Source organism: Hemicordylus capensis, chromosome 2 (genome assembly GCF_027244095.1).
Source record: "Hemicordylus capensis ecotype Gifberg chromosome 2, rHemCap1.1.pri, whole genome shotgun sequence".
NCBI lineage: Eukaryota > Metazoa > Chordata > Lepidosauria > Squamata > Cordylidae > Hemicordylus > Hemicordylus capensis.
The window spans coordinates 190621091-190634971 of NC_069658.1; the positions used below are offsets into that span (position 1 = coordinate 190621091).

General features: G+C 48.5%; 1 protein-coding gene across 1 annotated transcript in view; it reads left to right on the plus strand.

The window, feature by feature from the left end:
* Nucleotides 1-13881, plus strand: part of GMIP (GEM interacting protein) — a 124354-nt gene extending 110473 nt beyond the window's left edge. The window contains exons 18-22 of the mRNA XM_053293184.1: nt 25-162; nt 845-1041; nt 1663-1951; nt 7962-8064; nt 10014-13881. Of these exons, the coding sequence (XP_053149159.1) occupies nt 25-162; nt 845-1041; nt 1663-1951; nt 7962-8064; nt 10014-10435 (1149 nt within the window). The 3' untranslated portion in view covers nt 10436-13881. The remainder of the gene's footprint in view (nt 1-24; nt 163-844; nt 1042-1662; nt 1952-7961; nt 8065-10013) is intronic.

Genomic DNA, 13881 nt, shown 5'->3' on the forward strand with positions numbered 1-13881 from the left:
AGTCTCTCTGTGTTCTTGATGCAGGGGTTATACCGGATCAGTGGCGCCAAAGTGCGCATGGAGAGGCTGTTCCAGGCCTTTGAAAATGGGCAGAGACTGGTGGAGCTCTCGGATCATTCGCCGCATGACATCACTGGAGTCCTTAAACATTTCCTTAAGGAGGTAAGGAGTAGATATGGAGAGAGACATCTTTAGCATCCCATTTCCCTGAAAGTGGTTTCCAGTGGATTTATTTTTAACCAACAGCATGCAGATAGATAGATAGATAGATATGTTGAGTCATTCAAAATGCTCTTTGAAGGGAAGGAGCAACAACTGTTGGAATGTAATCTTAGACAGGACTGGGTGGCTGGGGGAACTGTAGAGCACCAGGACCACACTGGCAGCTTTTTGCCATCAAGACTGAGCCTCCTGGGGCCTGAGCACTACCCACTGACCACCTCAGTGAGCCCACCTCAGTGAGTCCTGATTCATACTGATTACACCACAGTGCAAAGGTCCCCTGCTGCTATAAACTTGGCCATACCACCTGCTGGAGAACCTATTACCTGGGGCCCACTCCATAGCAACAGAGAGAACAATTATGGGGGCCCATTGAGGTTCTTCTCTAAGAAGCACAAAATCCTGGAGATTGGGCTGAGCCGTACATGCCATGGGAGAACATTATGGCTGAACTGAGATAGGGGAAGGTGAGGGATGGGAGATCTGGACAGATGCTACTGGGGGCAGAGTTTCTGAAAATGGGGCAGCCCAATGAGCGCAGAATACATTGGTTAATCAATCTGAGCCCAAAGGGCCAGCACTGGGGAGGTGTTTTGACTCTTCTGCTCTACTCTTGATACAGCTTTCCAGTCCTGTGCTCCCATTCAAGCTCTATGATGATTTTATAGCCCTTTCAAAGACCTTGCAGAGATTTGAAGACAGATCACGGGATGATTCTGAGACACTGGCAGAGTCCATCAAGAGCACAAAGGATTTGTTGAGTAAACTGCCAGCAACGAATTACAACACTTTACGGCATCTCATTGCTCACTTGTACAGGTAATGGAAAGACTGGCATTGAATCTCTCACTTTCATTTGGTAGGGAAGATTTGGTCTTGTGGACCTGTCAGGTTACATCAGGAGATCAGTAATGGTGGACAATCTTCCCTGAAATGGGCAATTGCAGGAGAGTGCTGGATATGGTCTAGGGCGCTCAGTTAGTTCATGTGAGGCCCAGTAGGCCTTAGAACATTCTGCAGACACTCCTGCAATATGCAGAAGTCCTGTGGCAATCAAATCCATGCAGAAAAGGTTCCTTGAAGATAGGAAGACTGAAAAACTCATTTTTAGGGATAAGCACCCTTGGGAGGAGGCAGTTTGGAGTGGTCCTTTTTCCACATGCCACATTTCCCCTGCAACACCCTTCCCTACTGGACAGTGCCTGTGATGGTGACCGGTGATGACACTTCCCTCCCATGCCCTCACATCATGAGAATGCTTTTCAGGATTTAATGGATAAGCTTCTTGATCCCACAAAGCCAAAAGGTGAAAACTCCTATCAACTCCATAGGAAAAGCAGCATAAATACCCCAGCTCCATAGTACCTCTTCTTTCTGAAACATTCTTCAAGCCGTCTGCAAACCTACTAAATATTTGGTGTCTGTCTTTCTTCCTCCAAGGGTGGCTGAGAGATACGAGGAGAATAAGATGTCTCCCAACAACCTGGGGATCATCTTTGGCCCTACACTAATCCGCCCTCCCTCTGGCAATGATGTTTCTATGTCGTGCCTCATAGACTCAGGATATCAGTCCCAGCTGGTTGAATTTCTCATCCTCCACTACGAACGGATTTTTGGGATGGATGATCTGCCTTTGGCTGGGCTCTGTGAGCATGAAAACTCTTTGAGAAAAGCAAATGCTAATGAAGCACTTTCAAGCAAGGAAAGAGACCTTGATATCTCTTCTGAGGTAGGAAAGGAGAGTGGGATTCCAAAATATCTACCCTCCCAACCTTTGAAGGATTATTGCATTCCCCTTTGTCCGGACTACACACACACACACACACACACACACGCCTCCAGTACAACTCTGTGATTTCAAAACAGTGGTCTTTAGAAGGGTAAAAATTGGGAGATGAGGACAAAACACAGGTAACATTCAGTTGGAGCCATCCAGTGTAACTGGCAATACTGGATAATTGCGAGACAGCATGGCTGTTCTTGGGCCGTGAGGAAGAAGATGGCAATATTATTGTAAGTGTATCAGAGTTAACTCTCTTCTGAGCTTGTCAGCCAGTGCATGATGATCTTCACACAAAGATTTGGGAGGTGACAGTACTTTGCCACCATTTCAACATTTCCCTGTGTACGTCACAATTTTGACACATCAAGAATACATAAAATGAATCATTGGCACTTACCTGAAAGGTCATTCTCCTTAGAAGTATGGGTTGTATCTGCCAATAGGATGGGTTGTCTCGACCTCCTGCTCCAGACAGGGCCAATCACAGAGCTTTTCTCATAACCAGGAGGGAGGAACAATCCCCTCAGCCTCAGTATTTAGCCAGCGCTCTGACGCTCCGTAACCAGAAAAAAATTGTAGAGAAACTTACAAACAGACCAAGATACCAAACACAAAACACCCAAGGGGAGGAAAAAAACCCATGGAATAAACCCTATCACTAGCACAACACCCTCCGGGGAGAACAGTCCACCCAGAAAGGAACGCTGCCCACAGACTAAAGGACAGAAGAAAAGGAACCCAGATGAACCTGGGCGGGGGCGGATACAACCCATACCTCTGAGGAGAATGACCTTTCAGGTAAATGCCAACTATTCATTCTCCCTCAGAAGAGGGTTGTCTGTGCCAGTAGGATGGGACCTACTAGAGCCCCTTGCAACATATGGGGTGGGCCTTGGAGAGTCTGGTCCCTAGGACGGAACCACGTGCTGCAGAACCCTCCTACCGAAAGAGGCATCGGCTGAGGCCCAGTTCTGTATTTTATCATTTTTAACAAAGGCAGATAAACACAACCAGGTAGCAGCCTGACAAATATCCACCAATGGAGCCGAGGTGGATAGAGCAGATGAAGCTGCCGCACTCCTGGTAGAGTGGGTGGTAACACCTTCTGGAGAAGGCATCCCAGGTAGACTAGGTAGACTAGCTCTATACATTGCCAGGTAGACTAGCTCTATACATGGGCAGATCTACGTAGACAGGGTGGATTTAGATACCTTACCCAGTGTTTACCCAAAAAGAAACAAAAAGGGACTCCGAGACTCTGAAGGTCTTTATGCGCCTCAGGTAAACCCTCAATGCCTTACGCACATCCAAGGTATGCCACTCCTTTTCCTTAGGAGATGCAGGTCTGGGACAAAAAGAAGGTAACATCAATTCCTGGGACCTATGAAAAACAGAATTGACCTTTGGTAAATAGGTACTGTAGGAGCAGTTCAGGGGAGAACATAATCAGGGAAGACTACACGTAGTTCCTTCTGCGTGGAAAGGGCCCCCAAATCAGATACCCTCTATGCAGATGTTATAGCAACCAAAAATAAAACCTTAACGGAAAGAAGTTTAAGGGACTCTTAAACTTCTTAAGAGTTCTTAAGAGACTCGAACAGATGTTTGGTAAGAGCCTGTAACACCAACTTAAGGTCCCATGTAGGGGGCCGTAGGTGGTTTAAGGGCCGTTGCCCCTTTCAGGAACCCCTGGACATGAGGGTGACCAGATAAAGACCTTCCCTGCCCTTCCTAGACTGAGGATAGGGCAAAAACCTGCCTCCGAAGGGTATTTGGCCGAAGCCCCTCATCTAACCCTTTCTGCAAAAATCCCAGAACATGGCTTATTGAAGCAGACACAGGCAAGGCACCCTGTGTGCTACACCACTTGGTAAATGCCTTCCATGTTGACTGATATATTTTAACGGTGGAAGGATGGCAGGAGGCCAAGGTTGTATTCTGACTGCCCCCGAGTAACCACAAGCTACAAGAGACTCCCACTCAGTTTGTGCACTGAGGAAGTATAGCCACTGAAGAAAGGCATAAACCAGCCCCCCGCCCCGGCCAAGGTGCCGTCAGTGCATCTGTTCCCTCTGTCCCCAGGGAGAGGTACCTCAACAGGAACCGAGGCAGCTTGGTGTTGGCTGGAGAGGCGAACAAATCGATCACTAGGCAACCAGACCTCTCAACAATGCTTTTGAGTGACTGATCACTCAGAGCCCATTCTGCCTGGCTTTACTGTGACTGGCTTAGCCAGTCTGCCACCGTATTGAATATTCCTCTGACATGATCGGCTTCCAGAGATAACAGATGGAGTTCTGCCCAGGACAGTAACCTATCTGCCATCCTCATCAGAGCTTTGGACCTTGTGCCCCCCTGATGATTTATGTGGGCCTTTGCTGTTGCATTGTCTGTTCTGACCGGAACATGATGGCTCTGGAGAACCAGTAGGAATTCCTGAAGGGCATACCGTGTAGCCCAGAGTTCTAGCCAATTTATGGTATTTGCTTTTCCCACTTCTGACCAGAGCCCCTACGCTAGAAGGTGGTGACAATGACACACACACACACCCCCAATCCCAGTAGGCTGGCATTGGTTGTGACCTGGATGCGAGTGACCAGGAGGAACATGATGCCCTTGGTGGTGCAGTAGTAAAACTGCCGCCCTGTAACCAGAAGGTTACAAGTTCGATCCTGACCAGGGGCTCAAGGTTGACTCAGCCTTCCATCCTTCCGAGGTCGGTAAAATGAGTACCCAGAATGTTGGGGGCAATATGCTAAAATCATTGTAAACCGCTTAGAGAGCTCTGGCTATAGAGCGGTATATAAATGTAAGTGCTATTGCTATTGCTTTAGAGTGGCTGATGTCGTCCACCACCACAGTGATAGCAGTACCCGTCCTGGCAGGGTGACCTGGAGCCTGGAGCACTCCATGACCTGCTCCTGCCACAGTAGGAGGAACCACTGTACATGGAGTAGTAGGAGTTGCTGTACATGGAACTGTCCCCATGGAACTATTCCAATCATAGATATCATTACCCCCTGCAATTGGCTGAGGGAAAAGATGTCAGTCCTGGGCCTGCAGATCAGCGCTTGGCACTTGGCCACCAATTTTTTCCTGCGGTCAGGAGGAAGGGAAACCACTCCCCAAATAGTGTCTGTAACAACCCCCAGATGTAGAATACTTACTGGGCTGCAGGGAGCTCTTCTGAATGTTGGTAATGAAACCGTGGGACCTGAGAGGATGATCTGAATGTCCCCTAGGCTCTTCTGGACCGACTGAGACCTGATCAACAAATCGTTTAGATAAGGGTAAAGGTAAACCCTCTTGGTCCTCCAATGCACCACAAGTGCCACCATGATCTTGGTGAACACTCATGGTGCAATCAACAGACCAAAAGGGAGCGCCTGATATTGGTAATGGACATTGCAGTAGGAAAAGCGAAGAAACTGCCAGTCCTTGGAATGGATCGACACATGGAGATAAACCTCCTTGAGGTCCACCGATGCCAGGAAATCCCCCTCTTGAAGGGCCATCAGAATAGACCGGAGGGTCTCTATCCAGAACCCCTTTTTCCTCAGGAACCTATTCACAAATTTGAGGTCCAGGATGGCCCTCCATTCCCCATTCTTCTTGGGAACTAGGAAAAGGATTGAGTAAACCCCCATCCCTTTCCCCCCTATCAGAACTGGTTCAATGGCGTGAATCTGCAGCAAGTGGCGAACGGCACCCAGCATCAGGGAGTGTTTGACCCTCCTTTGCTACCTTGAAGAGGGGAGAAATCAGTCTGGAGGTTGGGAGGCAAGTTCCAAGGAGTATCCCTAGGAGATGGTCTGGAAGACCCAGGCTAGTGACCTAGCAGGCTAGTGATGTAGCAGACAGCTGGGTGGCATCCAGGGAAGAATCAGCCATAAAAGCCACTGCATTTCCCAGTTTATTTTACCTCTGGCATAATTTTGGTAGCTCACGCTGAATGAGTAGCAACAATTCCCTCACCCACAAAACAGACGCCCTTGCAAAAATGGTCATGGTGGCTCTCATTGACTGGGCTGTAGCCTCATGTGACCTGTGCAGGGCTGCGCCACATTTCTTATCCTCCTGATTTCTGAGAACCTCATCCCCATCCTTAGGTAGCATGGCCTTGTTACCAAGGCGGCCACCTCTGCATCTATGTGTGGCACCTTTAACTTCTCCATCACTGGTTTGGCTGAAGAATAACATCGCCTAGCGGTAGGGGGAGGCCCCTTACTTTCTGTGGGCCTGTCCCACGCAGCCTGAATAACGCTTGAAAGCAACTTTGGACAGGGAACAGACACTTCTGGTGCCTGTATAGAGGGCAGGATGTCAGGGTGCCCTTCAGGTTGCTCAAGCGCTGACTGAATAGTTCCCTCTAAGCGCAGACTCTTGCGAGCCTTATGGAGAAGCACAGGGAAATCAGCTAATTAAACAGCCGGAAAGATGGAGATTGTGAGGGGGCTGCCTCATCCCCTGACAGTTCCCCCTCCTCCTTGTCCTAATCAGGCTCAGCCGAAGAGTCAGAGTCAGGCTCAGCCAGCAGTGCGGTCACTGGGGGCAGCGCTGGGACTGGGGACCCGTGTGGAAAAAGGACAGGTGGTTTCCGGTATTCCCCACCTGAAGAGGTACTAGGTCCGTGCGGGACCAAAATCCTGCTGCCAGTCTTGTGCCCCCTATCCTCCTGGGCAGTCCCTGCACCAGAAGCAGGCACTACAGGAGAAATGGTAGGAATTGGAGAAAAGACAGGAACCTGAGGCCAGAGCAGCTTACCAAGCTCCTCTGCCATGACCTGGCGGACCAATGTGACAAACCCCGGGGGTATATCATCTCCCCCCTCCCTTCACCCTCTAGTATGGCCGCCTCTGATGGACGCGAGAGCTTGGCAGCCGGACCTGCTCCTGAACGTGCCTGCTCCCCCACCTCGCTGCTTCCTGGCTGGTCGCCTGCAAGCCCTACCCCTTGGCGATGGCCGAGGCACCCATCCCCTTATCTGCCGGTAAGGCTTCCTGGCCTGGGGTCTTACTTTTGTGGCTTGCCTTCTTCTTCGCCGCGTCCTTGTACTTCACGGCTTTCTTTTTATGAGTGATAGTGGCGGGAGAGGTTGCCGCCACCCATTCAGCCCAACATACACCCTGCAATGTTGAATCCTCCAAAAGGGAGAGAGAAGCCTCTCTTTCGCTGCACGGGGTACTTAGCGGCCATGTTAGAGGAGCCGTGAAGTGCCACAGTTGGTCACTCAGTCACACGGTTGGTCACTCAGTCACTGGCCGTGTGTTGGTCACTCAGTCACACGGCTGTCTCCCCAGTTCCCGGACCTCACTCACACTAGCCAACATAGGGAGAGGCACAGGGGAGGGAGACAAGAAAGCCAAATCTCCTCACACTAACAAAGAATTTCACGGAGCAAGGCTATTTTGCAACCTGTAGGAGCGAGACAGGGCAAAAAACAGAGGCTGAGGGGATTGCTCCTCCCTCCTGACTATGAGAAAAGCTCTTTGATTGGCCCTGTCTGGAGCAAGAGGTTGAGACAACCCATATTATTGGCAGAGACAACCCTCTTCTGAGGGAGAATTTGACAGCCCAGCATTGCAATGGATAATATCAAAAGTGATCATTTCCAGTTTTTGAAAGGAAAATATAATCAAAATGGATGTTTCCACAGGAAAGTTTGAGTTCAGTTTGGAGAATCTTCCTAAGGCAATGGAGAATAAAAGTATTTTCTAATATGGCATTTGGATTTAAAGTTCTGAAATGAAATTTTTGTAATTACATCCCCTTCCCCTCACCACAACCACACTTCACCGCCAGAATGCTAGGATTCTTTCCATCTGCTCTAGTTGTCATCTCCTGTGGATTCTGTTTGCTTTGCTAATGGTTTTCTTGCAGCAACCAAACATTGATGAAGTTGTAAAGACAATGAACGTAATACCTACAGGCTCACAAGCATGGCTTTTCCCAACAGAAATCTCCCTCCACTGAGGATGATGGTGTGGCTGAGGATTATTCTTCCCCTTCTGACAAATGTATGCAGCAAACCCACTGCCCTGCAAGCAGAGAAACCGTAGGTAAATTTTTATTATGTACAGGGCAAGCATTTCCGAAATAGCGATTCCTATTTTGGGGAGAAAATTTTGTAGTCGACCAGTTCAAAGTAGCTGCCTCATTCCCTTCAGACCATTAACATCCTAGCACAACCACACAGGTCTGCTTCACAATCTCCAAGCACCTTGTGCTATTTCTCTAGTCAAGATTAGCATGTCAACATTTTAAAAAATACTACACATGATTGAATAGCTTGGTCTGCTCTGTAATCAAAGTGGTAGGAAACAAGAGATACCTATTGTGTCCTGGGAGCATGTGATAAAGGCTGACGCTGGACATTTTGCTTTTCATAGCAGTAGCCACACCACACAGTCTGGAAGATGTGCCCCATTTCCCCTTGCAGCGATGCAGATGATGTCATGATGTCACAACTCTTAAGATCTCACATGGTTATGCAAAGTCTAAGATTTCCATCTCAGAATGCAAGGGATCTTGGGACACACCTGACATCCTAAAAACATGGCTGTCTCAAGCAACTGCTTAGATTGATGCTGGACTGGCCCTGTCTATGACATGCAAAAATAATTAATATTTAAATAAATCTATATTTAAAATAAAGACTATTTTGTGACATTATACTCAATGGCCCACATGGTGCACAAGGCAATACCAGTATTCCCAATTGGCCAGTACTGCTGTGCAAGTGGAAGCCAGCCCTGGCAGTGTAGCACAAGAGCACAATTGCACAACTACTTAAAGCAAGATGCCCGCAGTTGTGCAGTGCTAATTGCATTGGAAACCATGTAAGTAGTGCTGCACAATGTCACATGCACTATTTTAAGTCGTTGTGCAACTGCCCTCATGTGCAAAACTGCAAGGGCTGCCTGCAACGTGTGCAGCAGCACCAGCAGCAACCAGAAACAGCTGCATGCTCTGAATTTCACATGAGCCATTGTCATCGGTTCCACAGCTACCTCTTTACATTCTTCTCTCTGGGCGGTTGGGTCTAGGATTCCTATGCCCCACCTACCCAGAGAGAGCAAAGCAGATTATCTCTGCAGATTCTCTTACCATGAACACCATTGCTGCTTCCTTCTGTAAACATGAGTTTTGGTGCACTGCAAGCTCATCAATGCACAGTTCTCCACACAACTTTTTGAGCATACCTAAGGAGATATTATGGAGGGTGGGAGGTTCTCATCTGATCCGAGAGTTAGTGTAGCTTAGTGGCTGAGCTATGAATCAGGAAGTCCCCAGTTTAGATCTTTCCTCTGACATGAATTCACTAGGTGACCTTAGGCAAGCCTCCCTATCAGCCTCAGTCCCCCCATCTCCAGTATGGGGACAAAATACACCCTTACCTTACAGGTTTGCTGTAAGGATTACAACAACATACTATAGGGAGAGTGCTTTGAACACTGGAAAGGGCTCTATATAGGCTAGGTATTATTATCTGATGGTGGTTCTACTCTTTCTTAAGCTGGGCATCTTCTAAGTCAAGTGAGCTACTATTTAGACCACCACAACTATAAGTAAGGCAAATCGATAGTTTGCTGGGCAGAACATTTGTGGAATATGTGCCTAGCAGCAGCTTACTTGTGGAATTATCAGTCACAGTTCCCCAAACACTGTAAGGATTAGCATCCTGTTATCAGAAGACCCAGCAGTAATTTCAGATCCAAGCATCCTATAGGAAATATAGTAATAGCCACAGTTGCTCCCATCATGAGCAATCAATACCAGGATTAGTTGCACACATCATCAACTACTGCACTGTTTAGAAGAAATTGTTCCACTTCATGGTCTCTGTGCATTCACATTCGTTCTGAGTTCCCTAAGGTGGTCCAGCTCACCCTTTAAAAAGCATTTCTTTTAGGCCATAATCTTTCAGATCCAAAGGTATTGCTTCCTTTAGATGTTGCACTAAACAGGTCGTCGTGCTCTAATCCTGCCTAATGCTTCTTCTTCTCAGAGTTGAACAGCAAGGGTAGCACTGAACCAAAGGACTCTGCACTTGCCTCAGATGCCATGACCTGCCCACAGTCCAGGGTGCGCTTCAGCCGAATGCCTGTGAAGCATCCTCGCACTGTAACCCCCAAAGTTCCCAGCCTGCCCCTGCTGGCTGCTCACCTGGCTAGCTCAGATACAATAAGTGGCTTCCTGGAGCCGGGTTCAAACAGCCGGAGTGCCTCACCAGACACCCGTGGGAAGCGCAAGCACTTTGAGACTGCCAAGCATACCCCAGAGACTGCCAGGATAGTCTCCAAGCTCCAGCCTCCTGATGGAAACCAAGACAGCTGTCAGGTTGAGCTGGAGATACCACTGCAGGAAAAGCCTTTGGATGCACTAGGAGGAAGCAGCCCTGAGTCTTCAACCTCAAGATCTTCCTTTTGAGGAAGCAGGCTGGACAGAGGGAGAGTCCCAGTTTCTGGTGGCAACTGGAAGAGCTACCCTGCAAAAGCAGAATATGATGGCCCTCATCTCTCCGGGCCACTAATGGCACACTTGAAAACTGAAAAAGAAATAGCCCTGGGTGTGTCTTTCTCAAACATAAGACAGTGGGCCCCCCTCCAGACTCAACTGCTGCAACCCATCCGTTTTCAGTGTGTTCCTGTAGCTATGCCCAACAGAAAAGGAGAAGCCAAGCTGAGCTGCTGGGATACAGTGGCGCAGACTCTCAAGATGGGTTTGATGCTGGGAGTCTACCTCAAAGAGGCCTAGAGGAAGAGCTCAGTACTCCAGGAAGCTTGGTAGGATAAAGATTTGGGGACAGAACCTGCGGCAGAGCATGTCACTGCTCAGGATGCCAGGGGAAATGCCAATATGGTATGGCTGTTTTCAAGGGCCATATTTGGGATACAATATTGGGGTAGGGTGCGGCTGTGCACATAAGAGCCAGGGTGGTTGATGGGTGGGTTTCTACCTGTGCTGAATGCATTTGGAAAGGATGGTGAGATTATGCAGAGAGTACATTGTGGGGTGTGTAACCGCTCTGCTAGGTACAGTACCCTGTACTCTAAAAATATCAAAATTTCAGATACCATTGCTCATATACTTTCAAGCATGCATTTGTAACCATAAGGGCTAGAAACTTGCTTTTTAAACACAAAAATGAAAACTCATTCCCAGGAACTCAGGAAACTGAATTCTGTGCCCAGTATCATATTCTGTGTTTGTTTGTTTATTTAACATGAAATTGTGAGATATGCACAGTCCTGGGGATGTGACTGTGCTCTGCTTAGAGTTTGGGGAAAGTGTGCCTATGTTTAGGGTGTTAAGAGGAAAGCGTGACTCAGACTGTCAAAAGAAAGTAGCACATACATACAGGTGACCCTCGTTATCCATGGGGGTTCTTTTCTCACCTCCAACCAGAGATAACGAAACGGTGGATAACAGGGCCTTAAGTCAATGGGAATTAGGGGGTGGGGTTAAGTTCATGGAGGTCAAACAATGGGCAGGGGGCAGGAAAAAAGTGAAAGTACTGTGCCACACTCTCCAGCTCCAAGCAATGCCCCCCCCCAACCCTACATTACACAAAAAACATGTAAAAAGATTTTTTTTAACTAAGAGCCACAAAATGGCTACTTTCAGCAAAATGCTGGCGAGAAATGATCTCGAAGGTCATTTCCAGCCAGCCTGGAACCGCAGATAGGCAAATTTGAACTGTTTCTGTGTCTGCGAATAATGAGGCCGGGGTCTCCATTGCCTGATGGCGGATACACAAAACCATGGGTGCTGGGAAAGCAGATAACAAGAGCCACCCGTATACTTGGGAGAGCGCCTGGCTGCAAGGGTGCATGTGCAGATGAACTGGATCTGACAGTGGCAACCTGGCTGCACTATTTTTTGTAAAGGTTGGCTTTGCAGCCTTTGCTGCTTCACATATAATAACACTGCCGAGTAGGGAATTGCATGTATCTCATGTGTAAGCAACATGTGTGTTTTTCACTGTGTGTTAGATTTGTCACTTTGCAACCAGGATGCCAGGTATGGACTGTTACATCTTCTTCTGCCTCTTACAAGGCAGCCATGGCTCCTCCCATAGAGAGGAGAGCTAGTCTTGTGGTAGCAAGCATGACTTGTTCCTTTAGCTAAGCAGAGTCCACCCTGGTTGCATATGAATGGGAGACTTGATGTGTGAGCACTGTAAGAGATTCCCCTCAGGGGATGGAGCCACTCTGGGAAGAGCAGAAAGTCCCAAGTTCCCTCCCTGGCAGCATCTCCAAGATAGGGCTGAGAGAGATTCCTGCCTGTAACCTTGGAGAAGCCACTGCCAGTCTGTGAAGACAATACTGAGCCAGATGGACCAATGGTCTGACTGAGGATATGGCAGCTTCCTATGTTGCTATCTTTTCCTTCCCCAGTCCTGTAGGGGCCATGGCTGCCTTGTCTCCCACTTCATTTGAAAATTTAAACGTCTGTGCGGTCGTTCACACAACCTTTGAACGCCAAGGAGGGAAGGCAGGATAGCACCTACTCCCCACCACCACAGAGGATCAGGCGTGTTCCCGGGCTGTGCAGCTCGTGTTTCTCACACAACCGGTGCTTTTGCCAGCTGTGCAGTGTTCTGGTGCCTGGGAAAATGCGCCCTGGCCTCCAGATATCCCACACTGCTCATTGTGTGGCACACTGAGGGATTCTGCTGTGATTTGGGCACTCTCGGCACCTGGTTCTGTGTCTGTTCAGGCTACGTGCAGCTCAAGCATTTACATGGCCCTGTATCTGGGTGAAGGGGCATGCCCGTGCCCCTTTACCCAGTTAAACAGTTGGGTTAAGACTCTGGGCTGCCTGGGAGGGCAGAGCTGGGATTGGCCTCGATCTTGGCACTTCACATGAGCAGCCCTACCCAGTTAGGGCTGCCCAAGGCTGGGTAGGGCTGCTCGTGTGAACAGCCTCTGTGTCTGGTGTCTCCAGTGTGAAGTGGCAACCCTTTGTGTGTACACATGGTGGGAGTCTGCTGCCAGTCAGGGTCTCCCATCTTGGGTATGTGCACCTCTACTTTCATAACACGTAAAGTTGCACATGCCGTTTCCTACACAGATGTGCCCTTGATCTGAGTGAAGCAGCTCTCAACAGGATGCAGAACGAAGGGTTGTGAGGTGCTCTGCCTCTCAGATCCAGAATTATACCGCAGCACAGGCCACCTCAGCACTAACCCTGCCTGTAAAGTCCTGCAGATCTCAAAAGAGCGATTCCCACCCGTACCCACAGTGTGAGCCTTCAAGTCTGGATCCTCATGCTGCCAGTATGCCAGTGAGCCATATCAGTGTGCAACCAGTGTTAAATTGTTCTGTATTTTTGCACTAACGCCAATGCATCCCTGTGACTGCTGCGGAGATATGGAAGCCTATACATGTAAACAAGCAAGCAATGAATACTGGGGCACACGTTCTCTGCCCCCTCAGCATCTTGGCCAGCAATATAGATCTTTGTCAACTTTGCACATGACCATCTGGGCCACTACACACCACAGCAGGTAGGACTGGAGACTACAGAATCGGTTCATGTCTGACTTGATGAGCTGGAGCTGTTGCAGGCTCACGAGTTCTATGAAGCCAGGTCATAGGACAAGGTGTATAGGACTCTCTACTGCTTTACCAGAGAGTCTCTCTAGTCATCTCCATGTTTCATCCTCACTGGCTTCATGTCTGGCCAAGGGAATTGTGCAAATTCCTTCTTAGCAAGTAAATACATAAATAAATGCAAGGACATCCAGAAAGCAACTGGGAAGTATTGAGGGGAGTCCTGTGGCTGCTCAGCTTCCTTATCTCTCACATCTGTAATAAACCTGTATTTAATGTTAATAATACCTTGCTGCAGATTAAATTATGTTTTTGTCA